We start from the raw sequence: 22860 nt of genomic DNA on the forward strand, positions 1-22860 counted from the left end.
TGGTGGAGCAGGCTCGAGCAGCCTACTCCTGCTCCTCATTCTTATGTTCTTATGAGTTGGGGCGAATTCTGGTCATGTTACCTCTGCTTCTAAGTTAGACCAGGATAAAAAGTTGCTCAACAGTCTAATCATCCATTTGAATGAGGCAACTTTCAGCTCAAATACTGAATACATCTCAACCCAAATCAGTGAGGACAGGACTTGAAGAGTCCTCCAAAACATTCTCTTTCTATGAAATAACATCTGTTCTTTCTCCTTTTCACCTCAGGGTAGCCATGAGAAACCCCCCACAACTGGTAGCCGAAGAAGCAGCTGCGAAGGCCCGAGACCGAGTGCCACTACCAAGCCTACCAGAGCCCTCTTCCAAGGATGACAGCAAGCCCTCAAGGTACTTTAATTGAGAACCGGTTGAAGCAGGCCAGGCACTAGTTGACATGGGCCTTTCACCTTTGAACCCTGGATTAGAATCGAATCCAGACAGAGAAGGTGAAAGGCCCGATACTTCTGATAGCTTCATATCTGTTGAGGGTCTTAATAAAAAACACAATCTGAGCCATTGCAGCCCAGTCCTAACCAGGCATGCTGTGCACAGAACAATACGACGTATCCTATCCCCCACCGATATTCACAAGGGCTCATTCAGGTCATTGCGCGCTCCGACCTATTAACGTGCAGACCAACCTCGGAAACGAGCAAATGCTGATCGGCTTCAAACAAAAAAAAAAGCAGACACAGTCCCCAGAGAGCTCACAACGTAAGAACATCTTGACCCATAACGTGCAAAGTCCAGCAATTACTGGGGGCCAGAATTTCCTGGGAGCTGCTCCTGCTCCACCGCTGTAACTTTGCCAGACATGTGGCATAGATCGGCTTTCTGGCAACATTACGATGATGGGACAGGGTTCTGTTTTGGATTTACCACTGACAATTTTGGAGGTACAACCTTTTCTTAATCAACGAATGGATCTTCTGTGGTGTTGTGCATGTGGAGTAAAGGCCAAATGTGGTCTCCTGGTGAAGTGGGGGGACTTGGACCAAGGTGCACAGATGTAGGATAGCTAATAAGATATATGGAGATGGACATGTATTTATATATATTTATGCCTTAGATCCATTATGTACCTGCACTCAGCCCTTCATTTTCTATTACTTGGACATTTTATTTCTGCTCTATTTATATTCGTTCCATTATATATGTTTGGTATTTATGTATAATTTATGATGTGCTGCATTTATTTATATCATTTTATTTACTATAGTCTCAAATGGTTATTGTGGGTCTGAACTCAAACCCTATTACTCTAGTTTAATGTTTCCATATATATTAATACCGAGTGACTGCTGACAATGAACTCCGCGGAAGCTGTGCAGAAGCGTACTGCGCACTCCGACAACCGAAAGCATGATGTTTCTGCGTTTTAAAAAAATGATCACGTTAACGAGCCCGCTCCCTTCCCAGCTTTAAAAAAAAAATGTTTTAACGAACTCGCTCCTGTGATGAGCCAGCAGTGCGCATGCTTCCGGTCCGTTGGCAGCAGTTGCGTCCATATTAATATTTACATCTCAGCCCCACTGCGCACCCACACTCAGACCCTTTCAATTGTCTTACTTTATTATATTTAGATCTGTATTGATATGTATATTTATTAGATTCATATCTTCCGCCGTATTTATAATTGTATATTTGTTTCAGCTTCACTCTGTACCTGAACTCAGCTCCCTTCACTTTTCATGTGTGTATATTTATTTAGTGCTATATTTATATTCTTACAGTATATACTGGTATGTTGTGTTGTATTTGTATTTCTGTCTCACTCTCTTGCTGTATATTCAGTGATTTAGACGTAGAGAAGATGTTTCCACCTGTGGGGAAGTCCAAAACTATGGGCCATAAATATAAGAAGGTCACTAATAAATCCAATAGGGAATTCAGGAGAAATTTTCTTTACCCAGAGAGTGGTTAGAATGCGGAACTCGCTAGCACAGGGGAGTAGTTGAAGCGAAGAGCATAGAGGCATTTAAGGGCAAGCTAGATAAACACATGAGAGAGAAAAGAATAGAAGGATATGTTGATAGAGTGAGATGAAGAAGGGTGGGAGGAGGCTCGTGTGGAGCATAAACACTGGACCTGTTGAGCTGAATGACCTGTTTCTGTGCTGTACATTCTATGTAATTCTATGTATATGTGTTTTGTGTTTGTATATTATATTTGTCTCAGACCCTTCACTCTCCATTACGGTAATTATATTATATGTGCTATATGTATATATTTATGTCTCAGACTCTTCATTCTCCATTACGGTAATTATATTATATGTGCTTTTTGTATATATTTATGTCTCAGACCCTTCACACTGCATTATTATATATTATATTTATATGGGCTCAGCTTATATGATGTCTCACTCTGCATCGCTATCAATTTTATATAAAAATTGGTGACTGGGTTGCAACATTCGATTTCAAAAACTGATATGTTGGACACTTTGTGGGAAAATCCGTTTTAAATGTGGCCACATAACTGCAGTACCAGTTACACCCGTAGGTGGTGTTGATAGGCGGTTTCGATATGAAGTAAAACATAGAAACATAGAAGATAGGTCTGTCCTAAATGGCCTACCCCTTATCCTTAGACTGTGACCCCTGGTTCTGGACTCCCTGACCATCGGGAACATCCTTCCAGCATCTAATCTGTCCAGTCCTGTTAGAATTTTATAAGTTTCGATGAGATCCCCTCTCATTCTTCTAAACTCCAGTGAGTACAAGCCCAATCGATCCAATCTCTCCTCATACGTGATTCCTGCCACCCCAGGTATCAGCCTGGTGAATCTTCGCTGAACTCCTTCCATGGCAAGAACATCCTTCCTCAGATAAGGCGACCAAAACTGCACACAATACTCAAGATGTGGTCTCACCAAGGCACTGTACAACTGCAGCAAGACATCCTTGTTCTTGTACTCAAACCCTCTCGCTACGAAGGCCAACCATTTGCCTTCTTAACCACCTGCTGCACCTGCATGCTTACCTTCAGCGACTGGTACACAAAGACACCCAGGTCTCGTTGCACTTCCCCTTCTCCCAATCTATTGCCATTCAGATAATAATCTGCCTTCCTGTTTTTGCTACTAAAGTGGATAACCTCACATTTATCCATGTTATATTGCATCTGCCATGCTTCTGCCCAATCACCCAACCTGTCCAAATCATCCTGGAGTTTCTCGGCATCCTCCTCACAGCACACACGCCCACCCAGCTTTGTGTCATCTGCAAATTTGGAGATATTACATCTAGTTCCCTTGTCTAGATCATTAATATATACTGTGAATAGCTGGGGTCCAAGGACCGATCCCTGCGGTACCCCACTAGTCACTGCCTGCCACTTGGAAAAAGACCCGTTTATTCCAACTCTTTGCTTTCTGTCTGCCAACCAGTTCTCTATCCAAGTCAGTACCTTGCCCCCAATCCCATGTGCCTTAACTTTACACGCTAATCTCTTATGCAGGACCTTATCGAAAGCCTTCTGAAAGTCCAAATATACCACATCCACTGGTTCTCCCTTATCTATTTTACCAGTTACATCCTCAAAAAATTCCAGTAGATTAGTCCAGCACGATTTACCCTTTGTAAATCCATGTTGACTTTGTCCGATCCTGTCACTGTTTTCCAAGTGCTCTGCTATTAAATCTTTTATACTGGACTCTAGCATTTTCCCCATTACCGATGTCAGGCTTACCGGTCTGTAATTCCCCGTTTTCTCTCTACCACCTTTTTTAAATAGTGGGGTAACATTAGCTACCCTCCAATCCATGGGTACTGTTCCAGATTCCACCGAATGTTGGAAGATGACCAGCAATGTATCTACTATTTCTAGGGCCACTTCCTTAAGTACCCTAGGATGTAGATTATTAGGCCCTGGGGATTTATCAGCCTTCAATCCCATCAATTTCCTTAACACCATTTCCCTTAAAATACTGATTTCTTTCAGTTCCTCCCTTTCATCAGACCCTATGTTCCCTGACATCTCTGGGAGGTTATTTCTGTCCTCCTTTGTGAAGACAGAACCAAAATATATATTTAATTGGTCTGCCATTTCTTTGTTCCCCATTATAAATTCCCCTGATTCTGACTGCAGGGGACCTACGCTTGACTTCACCAATCTTTTACTCTTCACATATCTATAAAAGCTTTTACAGTCAGTTTTTATGTTCCCTGCAAGCTTACTCTCATATTCTATTTTCCCCCTCTTAATTAATCCCTTTGTCCTCCTTTGTTGAATCCTAAACTGCTCCCAATCCTCAGGTTTACTGCTTTTTCTGGCCAATTTATATGTCCTCTCCTTGGATCTTATGCTGTCCCTAATTTCCCTTGTTAGCCACGGTTGAGTCACCTTTTTTGTTTTATTTTTATGCCAAACTGGGATGAACAAATTCTGTAGTTCATCCATGCGGTCTTTGAATGTTTGCCATTGCCTATCCACCGTCAACCCTTTGAGTGACATTCCCCAATCAATCCTACCCAACGCGCGCCTCAGACCATCGTAGTTTCCTTTATTTAAATTCAGGACCCTAGTCTCTGAGTCAACAACTTAATTCTCCATCTTAATGAAGAATTCTATCATATTATGATCGCTCCGACCCAAGGGGCCTCGTACAACAAGATTGTTAATTAATCCTTTCTCGTTACATAATACCCAGTCTAAGATGGCCTGATCTCTGGTTGGTTCCTCGACATATTGGTCCAGGAAACCATCCCGTATACACTCCAGGAATTCCTCCTCCACAATATTGTTACTAATTTGGTTAGCCCAATTTATATGTAGATTAAAGTCACCCATGATGACTGCCGTGCCCTTATTGCATGCTTCTCTAATTTCCCTTTTAATGCCATCCCCAACCTCCGCATTACTGCTTGGAGGTCTATATACCACTCCCACTAACGTTTTCTGCCCCTTGGTATTTCTCAGTTCTACCCATACAGATTCCACATTATCAGAGCTAATATCCTTCCTTACAATTGTGTTAATCCCTTCTTTAACCAGCAATGCTACCCCACCTCCCTTTCCTTTTTGCCTATCTTTCCTGAATATTGAATACCCCTGGATGTTGAGTTCCCAGCCTTGGCCACCCTGGAGCCATGTTTCTGTAATCCCAATCAAATCATAATCGTTTACCTCTATTTGCGCAGCTAATTCATCCACCTTATTACAAATGCTCCTCGCATTAAGACACAAAGCCTTCAGCCTTGTTTTTTTAACGTTCTTAGACCTATTAGAATTATTATTTACTGTGCCCATGTTTGATTTAAACTGTTGATTTCTCTGTCTGCCACTTTTGTTTTTCTCCTTCCTATCTTTTTCTTTTATCCTTGTTTCCCTTTCCTCTGTCCCTCTGCTCAGGTTCCCAACCCCCTGCCATTTTAGTTTAAACCCTCCCCCAGAGCACTAGCAAACACTACCCCTAGGACATCGGTCCCGGCCCTGCCCAGGTGCAAACCGTCCGGTTTGAACTGGTCCCACCTCCCCCAGAACCGGTTCCAATGTCCCAGGAATTTGAATCCCTCCCCCTCACACCATTCCTCTAGCCACGTATTCATCTGAAATATCCTTCTATTTCTACTCTGACTAGCACGTGGCACTGGTAGCAATCCTGAGATTACTACCTTTGAGGTCCTATTTTTTAATTTACCTCCTAACTCCCTATATTCAGCTTTTAGGACCTCATCCCGTTTTTTACCTATATCGTTGGTACCTATATGCACCACGACAACTGGCTGTTCACCCTCCCCTTCCAAAATGTTCTGCAGCCGCTCTGAGGCATCCTTGACCCTTGCACCAGGGAGGCAACACACCATCCTGGAGTCTTGTTTGTGGCCGCAGAAAGGCCTATCTATTCCCCTTACAATAGTGTCCCCTATTACTGTAGCTCTACCCCTCTTTTTCCTCCCGTCCTGTGCAGCAGAACCACCCCTGGTGCCAGGAAGTTGGCTGCTGCTGCCTTCCTCTGATAAGCCACCCCCCCCAACAGTATTCAAAGTGGTTTATCTGTTTGAGAGGGGGATGTCCACAGGGGACCCCTGCACTACCTGCCTGTGCCTAGTACTCTGTCTGTTGGTCACCCATTCCCTTTCTGCCTGTCCAACCTTTGCCTGCAATGTGACCAACTGATCAAACGTGCTATTCACGACCTCCTCAGCCTCGCGAATGGTCCAGTATGAATCCAATCGCAGCTCCAGCACCGCAATGCGGTCTGCCAGTAGCTGCAGCTGGACACACTTCCTGCACGCATGGTTGTCAGGGACACAGGAAGTGTCCCTGAGTTCCCACATATCGCAGGAGGAGCATACCACGGCACCGGGCTGTCCTGCCATGACTTACCCTTTAGTTAATTGCAATTAAATTAAATTAAATCAATCCCACCAATTTCACTGCAGTTAAATGATATATTTAAGGGTCCTGGTTTACTAACAGTCCCCGCTACACCACAGAGAGCTTAGAAAGTATAAACCACAGAGTTAAAGTTTAAAAAGAGAGAAATACTCACCAACCAATCACTTACCTGCTTTCTGGTGACGTCACACTTCGATTACTTTTTACTTCTCTCCCTCTCTGTGAGATTGGAGATTAGTATGCCTACCTGGTCTCTTGGAGCCTTTTATAGCCCCGCTGCTGCCGCTGAAATTCCCGCCGATGCTGTGAGGCCTACCTGGTCTCTTGGAGCCTTTTATAGCCCCGCTGCTGCCGCTGAAATTCCCGCCGACGCGTAGGTCACGTAATGTTAGGTTGAAAAGCAGGAAGTGACCTTGCGAGTTGATGCATTGCTACATTAGAGCCCATTGGTGGTTCTGCAACAGTGCCTTTGTTGCAACTGCATGTCTCAGAATCAATGAGTGAAACTGTAAAGGTTGGGACAGCTTATTTTGTTGCAATTTTCCCGTAACTGACCCCAGTGAGACACCACAGCAGATTAACTGGTGCAGTCACTCCACATCCATTGTAGTGAGACTGAGCCCCCCTCGTACAATGTGAATATATTCACTGGTGCCCCCCGCCCACCCCATTATAGCCCATATACTGCAGCATCCAATGAAATCTGTTTCTGCCACTCAAGAGTCTCCTGGTTCACTGTTTCCGCCCTCCTCTTGCCTGTGTATTTCCCCCATGCCCTCACCCTTCCCTCATATCAACCTCTTCTCCTCTCTCCCCACTTCCTCTCCTTTTCCCCTCTCCCCTCCACTCCTTTCCCCCTCTTCCCCTCTCCCTTCCTCATCTCACCCACCTCTTCTCCTTTCCACCTCTTCCTCGCCCCCTCCCATCTCCCAGCTACCTCCTTCCTTTTTCCCTTGCCTTGGTCTAATTAACCCTTTGGCCCCTACCCCTGTTTGACCTGAATACCCCATTCGGACTTGACTCCCCATGTGCAGTGTCATGGGAGGTCAACTAGTATATTATTATATGTGCTGTATTTATATATATTTACTTATATATTTATATTTTAGACTCCCCATTACTGTATATTGTATTAACACATGCTGTATTTACATATTTTATTATATTTATGACTCAGACCCCCTTCATTTATATGAGGCGCTGTATTTAAACTATTATATTTTTTACACGGCACATCGTGGGAGGCCATCCAAAAGCGAGCAGGCCGACCCAAAGCTGGGATTATGAGCAGGAGTGGGACCCCTTGGGCCCACGGAGATTAAAACCGGCAGCAGGATGGAGGCAACGGCAGGTCGTCCTAGAGCAGGCGGGAAGGCCCAGAGCTCGCGGGAAGGCCCAGAGTATGTGGGAAAGCCTGGAACTGTGATCAGGAATGAGAGGGGACATCCTGAGGCCTGCCAAAAATGGAACCACAAGCAGTGATGGCAGGATGAGGCATTCTGTGAGGCCATGCAAAACGAAGGAATGGGACGGAAAATTTACCAAATATATATTTTCCAAAAAAGTGTAAAAGGTTTTCAAAAAATTAAGAAAACAGAACAAATCAGGGTGAGGGTGAGGGTGACATCCAAAAGCTTGCTAAAAGTGGGTAATTTAAAACTGTTGATTTATCTACATATACTGCTATTTTTTAAAAATGTTAAGATTCTGCAAATGTACAGGAAGACTTTTTTAAATATATTGAAAGCACACACATTGAGATGAGTAAGGCAATCTTTAACGTAACAATGAAGATAAATATAGACATAAATAAATGAATTCACATTATAATTAAAAAGGATCACAAGATCGAAAGACTAACTACAGCTCAACAAACTACTGTAACCACATTTACACCTGTACAGCATTGATGCTTTGAGGTAATTCAGAGAAAGAACCTGGATTTATATAGTGCCTTTTACATCCTCACAGCGTTCCAAAGTGCTTACACAGCCAATGAAGTACATTCCCTGTTGTAAGAATAGATAAATGCAGCAGCCATTTTGTGCACAGCAAGGTCCCACTAACAGTAGGTGAATGATCAGATACTCTGTTATTGGGGATTGAGAGAAGAATGTTGGCCAGGACACTAGAAGAACACCCAGCTGCTCTTCAAATAACACAGTAGGATCTTTTATAGCTACCTGAACAAGCATATAGGGCCTTGTTTGTATTGTCTCAGCCAAAAGACAACACCTCCGATCATGCAGCACTCTCTCAGTACTGCACTGAAGTGTCAGCCTGGATTACGTGCTTAACTCTCTGGAGTGGGAAGTGAACCCACAATTTTCTGACTCAGAGGCAAGAGTGATATCACCGAGCCTAATTAACACTTAAGAGATGAGGGTGAGCCCAGAACTTGATCTCTATCATTCGTCTACAACAAAACCAGAAATGACGCGAGGAGAACCCCAGTGGTGGAGAGCTTTGGGAACCATAAAAAAAAAGAAAGACTTGCGCCTTTCATGACCACCAGACGTCTCAAAGCGCTTTACTGCTAATGAAGTAGAGTCACTGTTGTAATGTGGGAAACGCAGCAATTTGTGCACAGCAAGATCCCACAAACAGCAATGTGATAATGACCAGATAATCTGTTTTAGTGATGTTGATTGAGGGATAAATATTGGCCAGGACACCAGGGAGAACACCCCTGCTCTTCTTCGAAATAGTGCCATGGGATCTTTTACGTCCACTTGAGAGGGCAGACGGGGCCATCCGAAAGACGGCACCTCCGACAGTGCAGCACTCCCTCAGCACTGCACTGGAGTGTCAGCCTAGCTTTATGTGTTCAAGTCTCTGGAGTGGGACTATGAACCCACAACCTTCTGACATCAGAGGCAAGTGTGCTACCAACTGAGCCATAGCTGACATAGGTCCAAAGTTACCTTTTTCCTCCCAAGCGTGCTACACTTTCTACGTCATGTCTCAAATTACTCATACTGTATCCCAAAATGTTATATTCTGGATAATGTTCCCTTGCAATCTTCTTCTCTCTAATGAAATCAAGTTGTTCTGTGAGTCTCTCCTCAAAACAGCATATTTCAGGTGTACTGCTTCTGTCTAGCTCCAGGGCAACAGGGGCCCAGGAACATCTAATCTTAAATATACAAGGGGGGATGGATATCCTGGTAGGAATGGGACTGAAGATTAAATGGATAAGAGGTAATCAATTGTTCTGTGGAATATGATGGGTCCCTGAGCTCCTCAAAGTATGGGAATGTCAGGGAAGGATGGGAACTGACCAGGGATGAATGATATAGGATTAGATGGGTGTTGTGGAGCTTTACTTGATTTTGTTTTGGGATCAAGAAACTTTTGAGAAGCTTTGCAGAATTATTTCCCTCACCAGATTAAATGAGGGGGTAGAGTCCACGATAGGATAGATTGTAGGTGAGCTGTTAAAGGAGTGGTCTTATTCCCTGGGACAGTAACAAGTATGAGAGGTTACAGTTATAATTAAAGATAGAAAGGTGATTTTTCTCTTTCAGCCCCCGTCAGGTGTCAGACAGGAGCAGCCTACCTGAGGTGTGCTGTGCTTGTGAAGGGTGCAGAATGCCCAGATTTCCTGGCCTAAGCCTGTAACAGGCCAGCACCCTGACAGGGCCCTGCACTTGGAATGGTGGGAGGCAGAAATAGGAGTGCACTTGCAGGCATAGGCCCATCCCGGCTGGACCTTGCGCTGGTAGCTGGCGGAATAGGACTGCACCAGCAGGCCTGAGAGAGCGGGTTGCCAACTGTGCTTGGACATATTCCTGGAGGTGTCATCCTGCCTCCAACCAACCCGCCCCAACACTCCTGCCATTGGTCGACCAACACGCCTCTACTCGTGGCACCCTGCCTCCGCACACCAATCGGAAAGTGAATAGACTGTTCTTTACCAATTGGATGATTCTTGACTGTCAGGCAAACGGTCTTTTTTTCCCATCTCCGATGTTTTTATAACTACTGTAGTAAGAACATAAGAAATAGGAGCAAGAGCAGGCCATTCAGCCCTTCGAGCCTGCTCCACCAATGAATAAGATCATGGCTGATCTTCTACCTCAACTCCACTTTCCTGCACTATTCCGATATCCCTTAATTCCTTTAGTATCCAAAAATCTATCGATCTCAGTCTTGAAGCAAAAGTGTTGAAAGAATTTTTTTTAGAAAACACAATTGTTTCAGTGGCCCTATGGTTTTTCTCCCGGGTTGCTCGCAGCAAGATTCAGGAGATGAATCTTCAATTCCTAGGAACTCCAGGGCAGTCCTGGTGACCCTGCTGAGAGATCTGTGGCTGCACTCCTGGCCACCAGCCTTGGGGACCTTCTAACCTCCTTATTTATGTTTTTAGCATATTCCTGAGCTTATGCCCCCATGTTACTGATCCATTGACAAGTGCAAAAATCTCTCAGTATTTACCCTCTAAAACCTTTTCATAATGTGAACTTGATCACTCTTAACCTCTTCTGCTCCGATGAATACGTCCCTGGTTTTTTTCTATAGGGATGATTTCCCTCTTCACTGTATTTGGGGAATGCGCAATTCCTTGGTGCAGCAAAGTGGAACCGGAATCATGGGACCATTCCGTTTGTCTCCTCCCCAACTGAACAGACCTGGAATTTCCTGCACAACCCTTACTGTGTGTAACTGGCACAAGACTCTACGCTAGTAATCCAGAGACAGGGTTATTAATTAGACTCTGAGAAGGATTAACAGTGGGGTAGGCCATTTAAAACTGAGATAAGGAGGATTTTTTTCACTCAGAGGGTTGTGAATCTTTGGAATTCTCTGCCCCAGAGGGCTGTGGATGCTGAGACTTTGAGTATATTCAGGGCTGAGATAGATAGATTTTTGGACTCTAGGGGAATCAAGGGATATGGAGATCGGGCAGGAAAGTGGAGTTGAGGTCAAAAATCAGCCATGATCTTACTGAATGGCGGAGCAGGCTCGAGGGGTCGTATGGCCTACTCCTGCTCCTATTTCTTATGTTCTTATGACTCTCGGCTGTGCCCATCTGTGGTGCACACCATAAAACTGGCAGTGGAGCATGTGCAACGGCTCTCCTCAAAGTCCAAACAACAACAACTTGCATTTAACATAGTAAAACTTCCCAAGGCATTTACAAAGTAGGTGCTAGGAAGAAGAAAAGAAAATAACAACTTCACCTGAAGCCTCACTCCATCTTTGAGCTGCTCCTGGATCCCCCTCAGACCTTCCACTCACTGCCTAGGCTGATGTGAGGAATGGGTGAGGTACCAGAAGGGAGCCAGGGCCAGTGGAACCATATCCCAGTAGGAGTTTGGTGTCTTCAGGAGCTGAGAGGAGAAACCTCAGATAACACTTTCCTTGCACATAATAGTGATCCTGCCCTAAACCCCACCTGGTTGGGTTTTAGACCCAACAAAAGAAAGATCTTCCAGTTATATAGAGCCTTTCGCATCCTTCAAAGCACTTGACAGCCAATCAATTATATTGAATCATAGTTACTGTGAAGTAGGCAAATGCAATAGCCAATGCGTGCACAACAAGGTCCCACAGATAAAGGACCAGTTCATGTTTTGGTGATGCTGGCTGAGGGATAAATGTTGGCCAGGAGTGGACCTTGAAGCCAATGACCTTCGAACTCAGCGAAGACAGTGCTACAACTGAGCAAAGCTGACACTTCCATGAAAGCTGGCAGTCCCATTAAGAACCCTCCTCGGAGCACCATGAATAATCCTTCTTAGAGCCCAATTAACAAACCTCATCAGAACTCACGATTAATCCTGTTTTGGAATCTAATTAAAAAGCTCCCAGTAATTGATTAATAATCCTCCTTTGTGTCCCAGTAATAATCCTTGGAGCAACATTAATAATCGCTATCGGAGCAACATTAATAATCGCTCTCAGAACAACATTAATAATCACACTCAGAGGAGCATTAATGATCGCTCTCAGAACAACGTTAATAATCACTCTCAGAGCAACTTAATTCTTCATTAAGATGGAGAATGAAGTAGTTGACTCAGAGACTAGGGTCCTGAATTTAAATAAAGGAAACTACGACGGTATGAGGCGCGAGTTGGGTAGGATTGATTGGGGAATGTCACTCAAAGGGTTGACGGTGGATAGGCAATGGCAAACATTCAAAGACCGCATGGATGAACTACAGAATTTGTTCATCCCAGTTTTGCATAAAAATAAAACAAAAATGGTGACTCAACCGTGGCTAACAAGGGAAATTAGGGATAGCATAAGATCCAAGGAGAGGACATATAAATTGGCCAGAAAAAGCAGTAAACCTGAGGATTGGGAGCAGTTTAGGATTCAACAAAGGAGGACAAAGGGATTAATTAAGAAGGGGAAAATAGAATATGAGAGTAAGCTTTCAGGGAACATAAAAACTGACTGTGAAAGCTTTTATAGATATGTGAAGAGAAAAAGATTGGTGAAGTCAAGCGTAGGTCCCTCGCAGTCAGAATCAGGGGAATTTATAATGGGGAACAAAGAAATGGCAGACCAATTAAATACATATTTTGGTTCTGTCTTCACAAAGGAGGACACAAATAACCTCCCAGAAATGTCGGGGAACATAGGGTCTGATGAAAGGGAGGAACTGAAAGAAATCAGTATTTGTAGGGAAATGGTGTTAGAGAAATTGACGGGATTGAAGGCCGATAAATCCGCAGGGCCTGATAATCTACATCCTAGGGTACTTAAGGAAGTGGCCCTAGAAATAGTAGATGCATTGCTGATCATCTTCCAACATTCAGTGGAATCTGGAACAGTACCCATGGATTGGAGGGTAGCTAATGTTACCCCACTATTCAAAAAAAGGTGGTAGAGAGAAAACGGGGAATTACAGACCGGTAAGCCTGACATCGGTAGTGGGGAAAATGCTAGAGTCAATTATGAAAGATGTAATAGCAGAGCACTTGGAAAACAGTGACTGGATTGGACAAAGTCAACATGGATTTACAAAAGGTAAATCATGCTTGACTAATCTACTGGAATTTTTTGAGGATGTAACTGGTAAAATAGATAAGGGAGCACCAGTGGATGTGGTGTATTTGGACTTTCAGAAGGCTTTCGATAAGGTCCCGCATAAGAGATTAGCGTGTAAAGTTAAGGCACATGGGATTGGGGGCAAGGTATTGACTTGGATAGAGAACTGGTTGGCAGACAGAAAGCAAAGAGTTGGAATAAACGGGTCTTTTTCCGAGTGGCAGGCAGTGACTAATGGGGTACCGCAGGGATCGGTCCTTGGACCCCAGCTATTTACAATATATATTAATGATCTAGACAAGGGAACTAGATGTAATATCTCCAAGTTTGCAGACGACACAAAGCTGGGTGGGCGTGTGTGCTGTGAGGAGGATGCCGAGAAACTCCAGGATGATTTGGGCAGGTTGGGTGATTGGGCAGAAGTGTGGCAGATGCAATATAACGTGGATAAATGTGAGGTTATCCACTTTGGTGGCAAAAACAGGAAGGCAGATTATTATCTGAATGGCAATAGATTGGGAGAAGGGGAAGTGCAACGAGACCTGGGTGTCCTTGTGCACCAGTCGCTGAAGGTAAGCATGCAGGTGCAGCAGGCGGTTAAGAAGGCAAATGGTATGTTGGCCTTCGTAGCGAGAGGGTTTGAGTACAGGAACAAGAATGTCTTTCTGCAGTTGTACAGGGCCTTGGTGAGACCACATCTTGAGTATTGTGTGCAATTTTGGTCGCCTTATCTGAGGAAGGATGTTCTTGCCATGGAAGGAGTTCAGTGAAGATTCACCAGGCTGATACCTGGGATGGCAGGAATGACATATGAGGAGACATTGGGTCAATTGGGCTTATACTCGCTGGAGTTTGGAAGAATGAGAGGGGATCTCATTGAAACTTATAAAATTCTGACAGGACTGGACAGACTAGATGCAGGAAGGATGTTCCCGATGATCGGGGAGTCCAGAACCAGGGGTCGCAGTCTAAGGATAAGGGGTAAGCCATTTAGGACGGAAATGAGGAGGAATTTCTTCACCCAGAGAGTGGTGAAACTGTCGAATTCTCTACCACAGAAGGCAGTAGAGGCCAATTCATTAAATATATTCAAGAAGGAGTTGGATATATTTCTTGAGGCTAAAGGGATCAAGGGGTATGGGGAGAAAGCCGGGACAGGGTACTGAATTTGGATGATCAGCCATGATCGCATTGAATGGCGGTGCAGGCTCGAGGGGCCGAATGGCCTACTGCTGCGCCTATCTTCTATGTAACATTAATAATCCTTCTCGGAGCAACATTAATAATCACTCTCAGAGGAGCATTAATAATCGCTGTCAGAACAACATTAATAATCCTCCTTGGAGCAACATTAATAATCACTCTCAGAGCAACAGTAATAATCTCTGTTGGAGCAACATTAATAATCACTCTTGGAGCAACATTAATAAACACACTTGGAACAACATTAATAATCACTCTCGGATCAACATTAATAATCGCTCTTGGAGCAACATTAATACTCACTCTCAGAGAAATATTAATAATCGCTCTCAGAGCAACATTAATAATCGCTCGCAGAGCAACATTAATAATCTCTCTCAGAGCAACATTGGCCCAGAAGTTGGTGTCGGGGGCTTGCTGCGCATGCAAGCCCCCGATGTGCACTTACCTGGCGCGCCGACATCTGAAACCTGGCCCGCAGTGGATTTCCTGTCAGTGGCCCGGTTGTGATGTCGGCGCGCTGTGCTAACCTGACCCAACGGCGTAGTTGTGCGATGTGCCGGCTGGGATCAGGTGAGCTCTGTTCAGCCAATCAGGGGAGGGGAAACTTCATTCATAAGTTTGAGAGTAAGAACTGTCAAACTCATGAAAAGTACTGCACCCCAAAACACTAGATAAACTTTAAATAAAATTTTTTTAAAAATCCCAATCATTAAATTAAGCATAAATAAGTTAAAAAAAATAATTTAAACAATAATTTTTTTTTTTGAAAAAAATAAATTTTTAATAAAAAGGGTCTAAAACTAAACTTACCTTATTGTAGATTCTTTAAAATAATAAACCTGTGGAAAAAAAATTCTAAATTGCACTAAAACACCACTTACCAGTAAAAATAAATATTTACGTGTGCTTTTTACAAGCGTAAAGACCAGGGGCTAGATTTTCAGTTGCTTGCGCCAGCAGTTAGCGCCTTAAGAGAAGTGATTTTCGGGCGCTATGCGTGTAGCGCCTGGGCGCAGCGCAGTTTGCGCCCCGCCCCAAATTAAGTTGCCCGTTAGTGCCGGCGCAAAGTTTAGCGGCCGCCCGGATGCGCGCGCAGAAAATGACGTCACATCCTCGTGCAACGCCCTTTGGCCGCCCCGAATCCCAACTTCAGTCGGACCGCCCCATTGTGCGCCTGGCGTCCAGAGCGTTTGTAAAATGGAACGCAACACACCCTGGGGAGCGCAAATTAAAGGGCACTCATACAAAAGGCACTCTGCATGTGTTGTGTGGAAGTAAGCTGTGTGTTGTTCTGAACGGTCTATTTATGTTTTCGGGCACCAATCTCCTCCTCCTCCTCCTCCTCCTCCTCCTCCTCCTCCTCCTCCTCCTCCTCCTCCTCCTCCTCCTCCTCCTCCTCCTCCTCCTCCTCCTCCTCCTCCTCCTCCTCCTCCTCCTCCTCCTCCTCCTCCTCCTCCTCCTCCTCCTCCTCCTCCTCCTCCTCCTCCCTCCTCCTCTTCCTCCTCCTCACCCCCAGACTTTGCATTTGAAAAAAATACATGCACCCTTCCCCTTTAAGAGCTCACTGGCACCAGAGTGTCTGCTGCGCCCGAGCTCGGGTGTTGCGCTCTCCACCGCCGGCTTAGCGCCTAAAGATACTAGTGGAACGCCTCTTTTAGCGCTCCACCAACCTCTTAGGGCGAAGCCACTGAATTTCCGGCAACGGGGCGCTACTTTGGGGCGGGCGATAACTTCGGGCGGGCGCTAAGCTTAGCGCCCCAAAACTGTCTATACTGAAAATCTAGCCCCAGAGGCCTTCACACATGCGCAAATCCCCCAAAACAGAGGAAATCCAACACGCACGCGCTGCCCCCTACAGCGCACGCGCTAGCCTCTTCACCTCTTGCGTCAGAGGAGAGGAAATGTCGGTTTTCAGCGCATGCGCTGTGCATGCTGTAAACCGGCATTTCCTCCGGCCAGACACGTGAGTACCCCTTCTGTACTCACGCATTTGGGGAGGAATTACTGCCCCATTAATAATCGCTCGTAGGGCAAAATTAATAATCGCTCTCAGAGCAACTTTAATAATCACTCTCAGAGCAATATTAATAACTTCTCTCAGTGCAACATTAATAATCACTCTCAGAGCAATATTAATAATCACTCTCAGAGCAATAGTAATAATCTCTCAGCGCAACATTAATAATCGCTCTTGGAGCAACATTAATAATCGCTCTTGGAGCAACATTAATACTCACTCTCAGAGAAGCATTAATAATCGCTATCGGAGCAATATTAATAATCGCTCTCAGAGCAACATTAATAATCGCTCGCAGAGCAATATTAATAATCTCTCTCAGTGCAACATTAATAATCACTCTCGAGCAATATTAATAATCACTCTCAGAGCAACAGTAATAATCTCTCTCAGCGCAACATTAATAATCGCTCTCATAACAACATTAATAACCTCTCTCAGAGTAACATTAATAATCACTCTCAGAGCAAAATTAATTAGCACTCTCAGAGCAATATTAATAATCACTCTCACAGCAACAGTAATAATCTCTCTCTGAGCAACATTAATAATCACTCTCAAAGCAATATTAATAATCCTCAGAGCAATATTAATAATCTCTCTCAGAGCATCATTAATGATGTCTCTAAGAGTAACATTAATAATCGCTCTCAGAGCAACATTAATAATCTCTCTCAAAGCAACATTAACAATACTTCTCAGAACAAAATTAATAATCCATCTCAGAGCAACTTTAATAATCACTCCCAAAGGAACATTAATAATTCTTCTTGGGAAAACATTAATAATTCTTCTCAGAGCAACATTAACAATCGCTCTCAGAGCAACATTAATAATTGCTCACAGAGCAACATTAATAAAACATCTCAGAGCAACATTAATAATCCTTCTCAGAGCAAAATTAATAATAGCACGTGGAGCAACATTAATAATCACTCTCAGAGGAACATTAATAATCACTTTCAGAGCAAAATTAATAATCGCTCTCGGAGCAACATTAATAATCACTCTCAGAGCCACATCAATAATCACATTCAGAGAAATATTAATAATCTCTCTCAGAGCACCATTAATGATATCTCTAAGAGCAACATTAATAATCACTCTCAGAGCAATATTAATAATCACTCTCAGAGCAACAGTAATAATCTCTCAGTGCAACATTAATAATCGCTCTCAGAGCAACATTAATAATCTCTCTCAGAGCAACATTAATAATCACTCTCAGAGCAACATTAATAATCACTCTCAAAGCAACATTAATAATCTCTCTCAGAGCAACATTAGTTAGCACTCTCAGAGCAACAGTAATAATCTCTCTCTGAGCAACATTAATAATCACTCTCAAAGCAATATTAATAATCCTTCTCAGAGCAACATTAATAATCTCTCTCAGAGCATCATTAATAATATCTCTTAGAGCAACGTTAATAATCGCTCTCAGAGCAACATTAATAATCACCAGAACAACATTAATAACCTATCTCAGAGCAACATTAATAATCACTCTCAGAACAATATTAATAATCTCTCTCAGAGCAACATTAATAATCACTCACAGAGCAATATTAATAATCACTCTCAGAGCAACAGTAATAATCACTCTCAGAGTAACATTAATAATCACTCTCCGAGCAACATTAATAATCTCTCTCAGAGCAACATTAATAATTTCTCTCAGAGCAACATTAATAATCACTCTCAGAGCAACATTAATAGTCTCTCAGAGCAACATTAATCATTTCTCTGAGCAATATTAATAATCACTCTCAGAGCAATAGTAATAATCTCTCTCTGAGCAACATTAATAATCACTCTCAAAGCAATATTAATAATCCTTCTCAGAGCAACATTAATAATCTCTCTCAGAGCAACATTAATAATCACTCGGAACAACATTAATAATCTATCTCAGAGCAACAGTAATAATCACTCTCAGAGAAACATTAATAATCACTCTCAAAGCAACATTAATAATCCTTCTCGGAGCAACATTAATAATCGATCTCAGAGCAACATTAATAATCGCTCGCAGAGCAACATTAATAATCTCTCTCAGAGCAACATTAATAATTGCTCTCAGGGCAAAATTAATAATCACACTCAGAGCAACTTTAATAATCACTCAGAGCAATATTAATAATCCTTCTCGGAGCAACATTAATAATCACTCAGAGCAACATTGATAATCTCTCTCAGAACAACATTAATAATCACTCTCAGAGCAATATTAATAATCTCTCTCAGAGCAACATTAATAATCACTCTCAGAGCAACATTAATAATTGCTATCAGAGCAATATTAATAATCACTCTCAGAAACATTAATAATCGCTATCAGAGCAACATTAAGAGTCTCTCTCAGAGCAACATTAATAATCGCTGTCAGGGCAAAATTAATAATCACTCTCAGAGCAACTTTAATAATCACTCTCAGAGCAATAATAATAATCATTCTCGGAGCAACATTAATAATCTCTTTCAGCGCAACATTAATAATCACTCTCAGAGCAATATTAATAGTCTCTTTCATAGAAACATTAATAATCACTCTCAGAGCAACATTAATAATCTCTCGCAGAGCAACATTAATAATCACTTTCAGAGCAGTATTAATAATCTCTCTCAGTGCAACATTAATAATCACTCTCAGAGGAATATTAATAATCACTCTCAGAGCAACTTTAATAATCACTCTCAGAGCAATATTAATAATCCTTCTCAGAGCAACATTAATAATCACTCTCAGAGCAACATTAATAATCTCTCTCAGATCAACATTAATAATCACTCAGAGCAATATTAATAATCTCTCTCAGAGCAACATTAATAATCACGCTCAGAGCAATATTAATAATCACTCTCAGAGCAACAGTAATAATCCTTCTCAGAGCAACATTAATAAACTTTCTCAGAGCATCATTAATAATCGCTCTCAGAGTAACATTAATAATCCTTCTTGGAACAACATTAATAATCCTTCTCAACGCAACATTAATAATCGCTCTCAGAACAACATTAATAATCCTTCTCAGAGCAACATTAATAATCGCTCTCAGAGCAACATTAATAATGACTCACAGAGCAACGTTAATAATCCATCTCAGAGCAACATTAATAATTGCTCTCAGAGCAAAATTAATAATCACTCTCCGACCCATGTTAATAATCGCTCTCGGAGCAACATTAATAATCACTCTTGGAGCAACATTAATAAACGCTCTCAGAGCAACATCAATAATCGCTCTCAGAACAACATTAATAATCGCTCTCAGAGCAACATTAATAATCGCTCTCAGATCATCAGCATTAATAATCGCTATCGGAGCAACATTAATAATCACTCTCAGAGCAAAATTAATAATCACTCTCGGACCAACATTAATAATTGCCCTCAGAGCAACGTTAATAACCCTTCTTGGAAGAACATTAATAATCGCTCTTGGAGCAACATTAATAATCGCTCTCAGAGAAGCATTCAGAATCACTCTCAGAGAAACATTAATAATCGCTCTCAGAGCAACATCAATAATCGCTCTCAAAGCAACATTAATAATCCTTCTCGGAGCAACATTAATAATCGAACTCAGAGCAACATTAATAACCGCTCGCAGAGCAACATTAATAATCTCTGTCAGAGCAACATTAATAATTGCTCTTAGGGCAAAATTAATAATCGCTCTCAGAGCAACTTCAATAATCACTCTCAGAGCAATATTAATAATCCTTCTTGGAGCAACATTAATAATGGCTCTCAGAGCAACATTAATAATCACTCTCAAAGCAACATTAATAATCTCTCTCAGAGCGACATTAGTTAGCACTCTCAGAGCAATATTAATAATCACTCTCAGAGCAACAGTAATAAACTCTCTCTGAGCAACATTAATAATCACTCTCAGAGCAACATTAATAATCGCTCTCAGAGCAACATTAATAATCTCTCTCAGAGCAACATTAATAATTTCCCTCAGAGCAACATTAATAATCACTCTCAGAGCAACATTAATAATCTCTCAGAGCAACATTCATCATTTCTCTCAGCAATAGTAATAATCTCTCTCTGAGCAACATTAATAATCAATCTCAAAGCAATATTAATAATCCTTCTCAGAGCATCATTAATAATCTCTCTCAGAGCAACATTAATGATCACTCAGAACAACATTAATAATCTATCTCAGAGCAACAGTAATAATCAATCTCAGAGCAACATTAATAATCACTCTCAGAGCAACATTAATAATCTCTCTCAGAGCAACATTAATAATTTCTCTCAGAGCAACATTAGTAATCGCTCTCAGAGCAACATTAATAATCACTCAGAACAACATTAATAATCTATCTCAGAGCAACATTAATAATCACTCTCAGAGCAATATTAATAATCTTTCTAGGAGCAACATTAATAATCACTCACATAGCAATATTAATAATCACTCTCAGAGCAACAGTAATAATCACTCTCAGAGCAACATTAATAATCACTCTCAGAGCAACATTAATAATCTCTCTCAGAGCAACATTAGTTAGCACTCTCAGAGCAATATTAATAATCACTCTCAGAGCAACAGTAATAATCTCTCTCTGAGCAACATTAATAATCACTCTCAAAGCAATATTAATAATCCTTCTCAGAGCAACATTAATAATCTCTCTGAGCATCTTTAATAATATCTCTAAGAGCAACGTTAATAATCGCTCTCAGAGCAACATTAATAATCACTCACAACAACATTAATAATCTATCTCAGAGCAACATTAATAATCACTCTCAGCAATATTAATAACCTCTCTCAGAGCAACGTTAATAATCTCTCCCATAGCAATATTAATAATCACTCTCAGAGCAACAGTAATAATCTCTCTCTGAGCAACATTAATAATCACTCTCAAAGCAATATTAAAAATCCTTCTCAGAGCATCATTAATAATCTCTCTCAGAGCAACATTAATGATCAATCAGAACAACATTAATAATCTATCTCAGAGCAACAGTAATAATCACTCTCAGAGCAACATTAATAATCACTCTCAGAGCAACATTAATAATCTCTCTCAGAGCAACATTAATAATTGCTCTCAGAGCAACATTAATAATCACTCAGAACAACATTAATAATCTATCTCAGAGCAACATTAATAATCACTCTCAGAGCAATATTAATAATCTTTCTCAGAGCAACATTAATAATCACTCACGTAGCAATATTAATAATCACTCTCAGAGCAACAGTAATAATCACTCGCAGAGCAACATTAATAAACACTCTCAGAGCAACATTAATAATCTCTCAGAGCAACATTAATCATTTCTCTCAGCAATATTAATAATCACTCTCAGAGCAATAGTAATAATCTCTCACTGAGCAACATTAAGAATCACTCTCAAAGAAAGATTAATAATCGCTCTCAGAGCAACATTAATAATTTCTCTCAGAGCAACATTAATAGTCGCTCGCAGAGCAACATTAATAATCTATCTCAGAGCATCATTAATAATATCTCTAAGAGCAACGTTAATAATCACTCTCAGGGCAACATTAATATTCACTCAGAACAACATTAATAATCTATCTCAGAGCAACATTAATAATCACTCTCAGAGGAATATTAATAATCTCTCTCAGAGAAACATTAATAATCACTCACAGAGCAATATTAATAATCACTCTCAGAGCAATAGTAATAATCTCTCTCAGCAACATTAAGAATCACTCTCAAAGAAAGATTAATAATTGCTATCATAGCAACATTAATAATCACTCTCAGAGCAACATTAATAATTTATCTCAGAGCAACATTAATAATCACTATCAGAGCAATATTAATAATCACTCTCAGAAAACATCAATAATCGCTCTCAAAGCAACATTAATAATCGATCTCCGAGCAACATTAATAATCGCTCACAGAGCAACATTAATAATCTCTCTCAGAGCAACATTAATAATTGCTCTCAGGGCATAATTAATAATCGCTCTCAGAGCAACTTTAATAATTGCTCTCAGAACAATATTAATAATCCTTCTTGGAGCAACATTAATAATCACTCTCAGAGCAACATTAATAATCTCTCTCAGAGCAACATTAATAATCACTCAGAGCAATATTAATAATCTCTCACAATGCAACATTAATAATCACTCTCAGAGCAATATTAATAATCACTCTCAGAGCAACAGCAATAATCTCTCTCTGAGCAACATTAATAATCACTCAAAGCAATATTAATAATCCTTCTCAGAGC

General features: G+C 41.5%; 1 protein-coding gene across 4 annotated transcripts in view; it reads left to right on the forward strand.

The window, feature by feature from the left end:
• inpp5d (inositol polyphosphate-5-phosphatase D) overlaps window positions 1-22860 on the forward strand; it is a 309407-nt gene that overhangs the window by 180378 nt on the left and 106169 nt on the right. For all 4 annotated transcript variants that reach the window (XM_085990698.1, XM_085990699.1, XM_085990700.1 and 1 more), the window contains exon 25: window positions 269-388. In XM_085990698.1, the coding sequence (XP_085846824.1) occupies window positions 269-388 (120 nt within the window). The remainder of the gene's footprint in view (window positions 1-268; window positions 389-22860) is intronic.

This window comes from Somniosus microcephalus, chromosome 6, assembly GCF_052327205.1.
Source record: "Somniosus microcephalus isolate GS21.2 chromosome 6, FLI_Smic_1.0, whole genome shotgun sequence".
NCBI classification, from domain to species: Eukaryota; Metazoa; Chordata; class Chondrichthyes; order Squaliformes; family Somniosidae; genus Somniosus; species Somniosus microcephalus.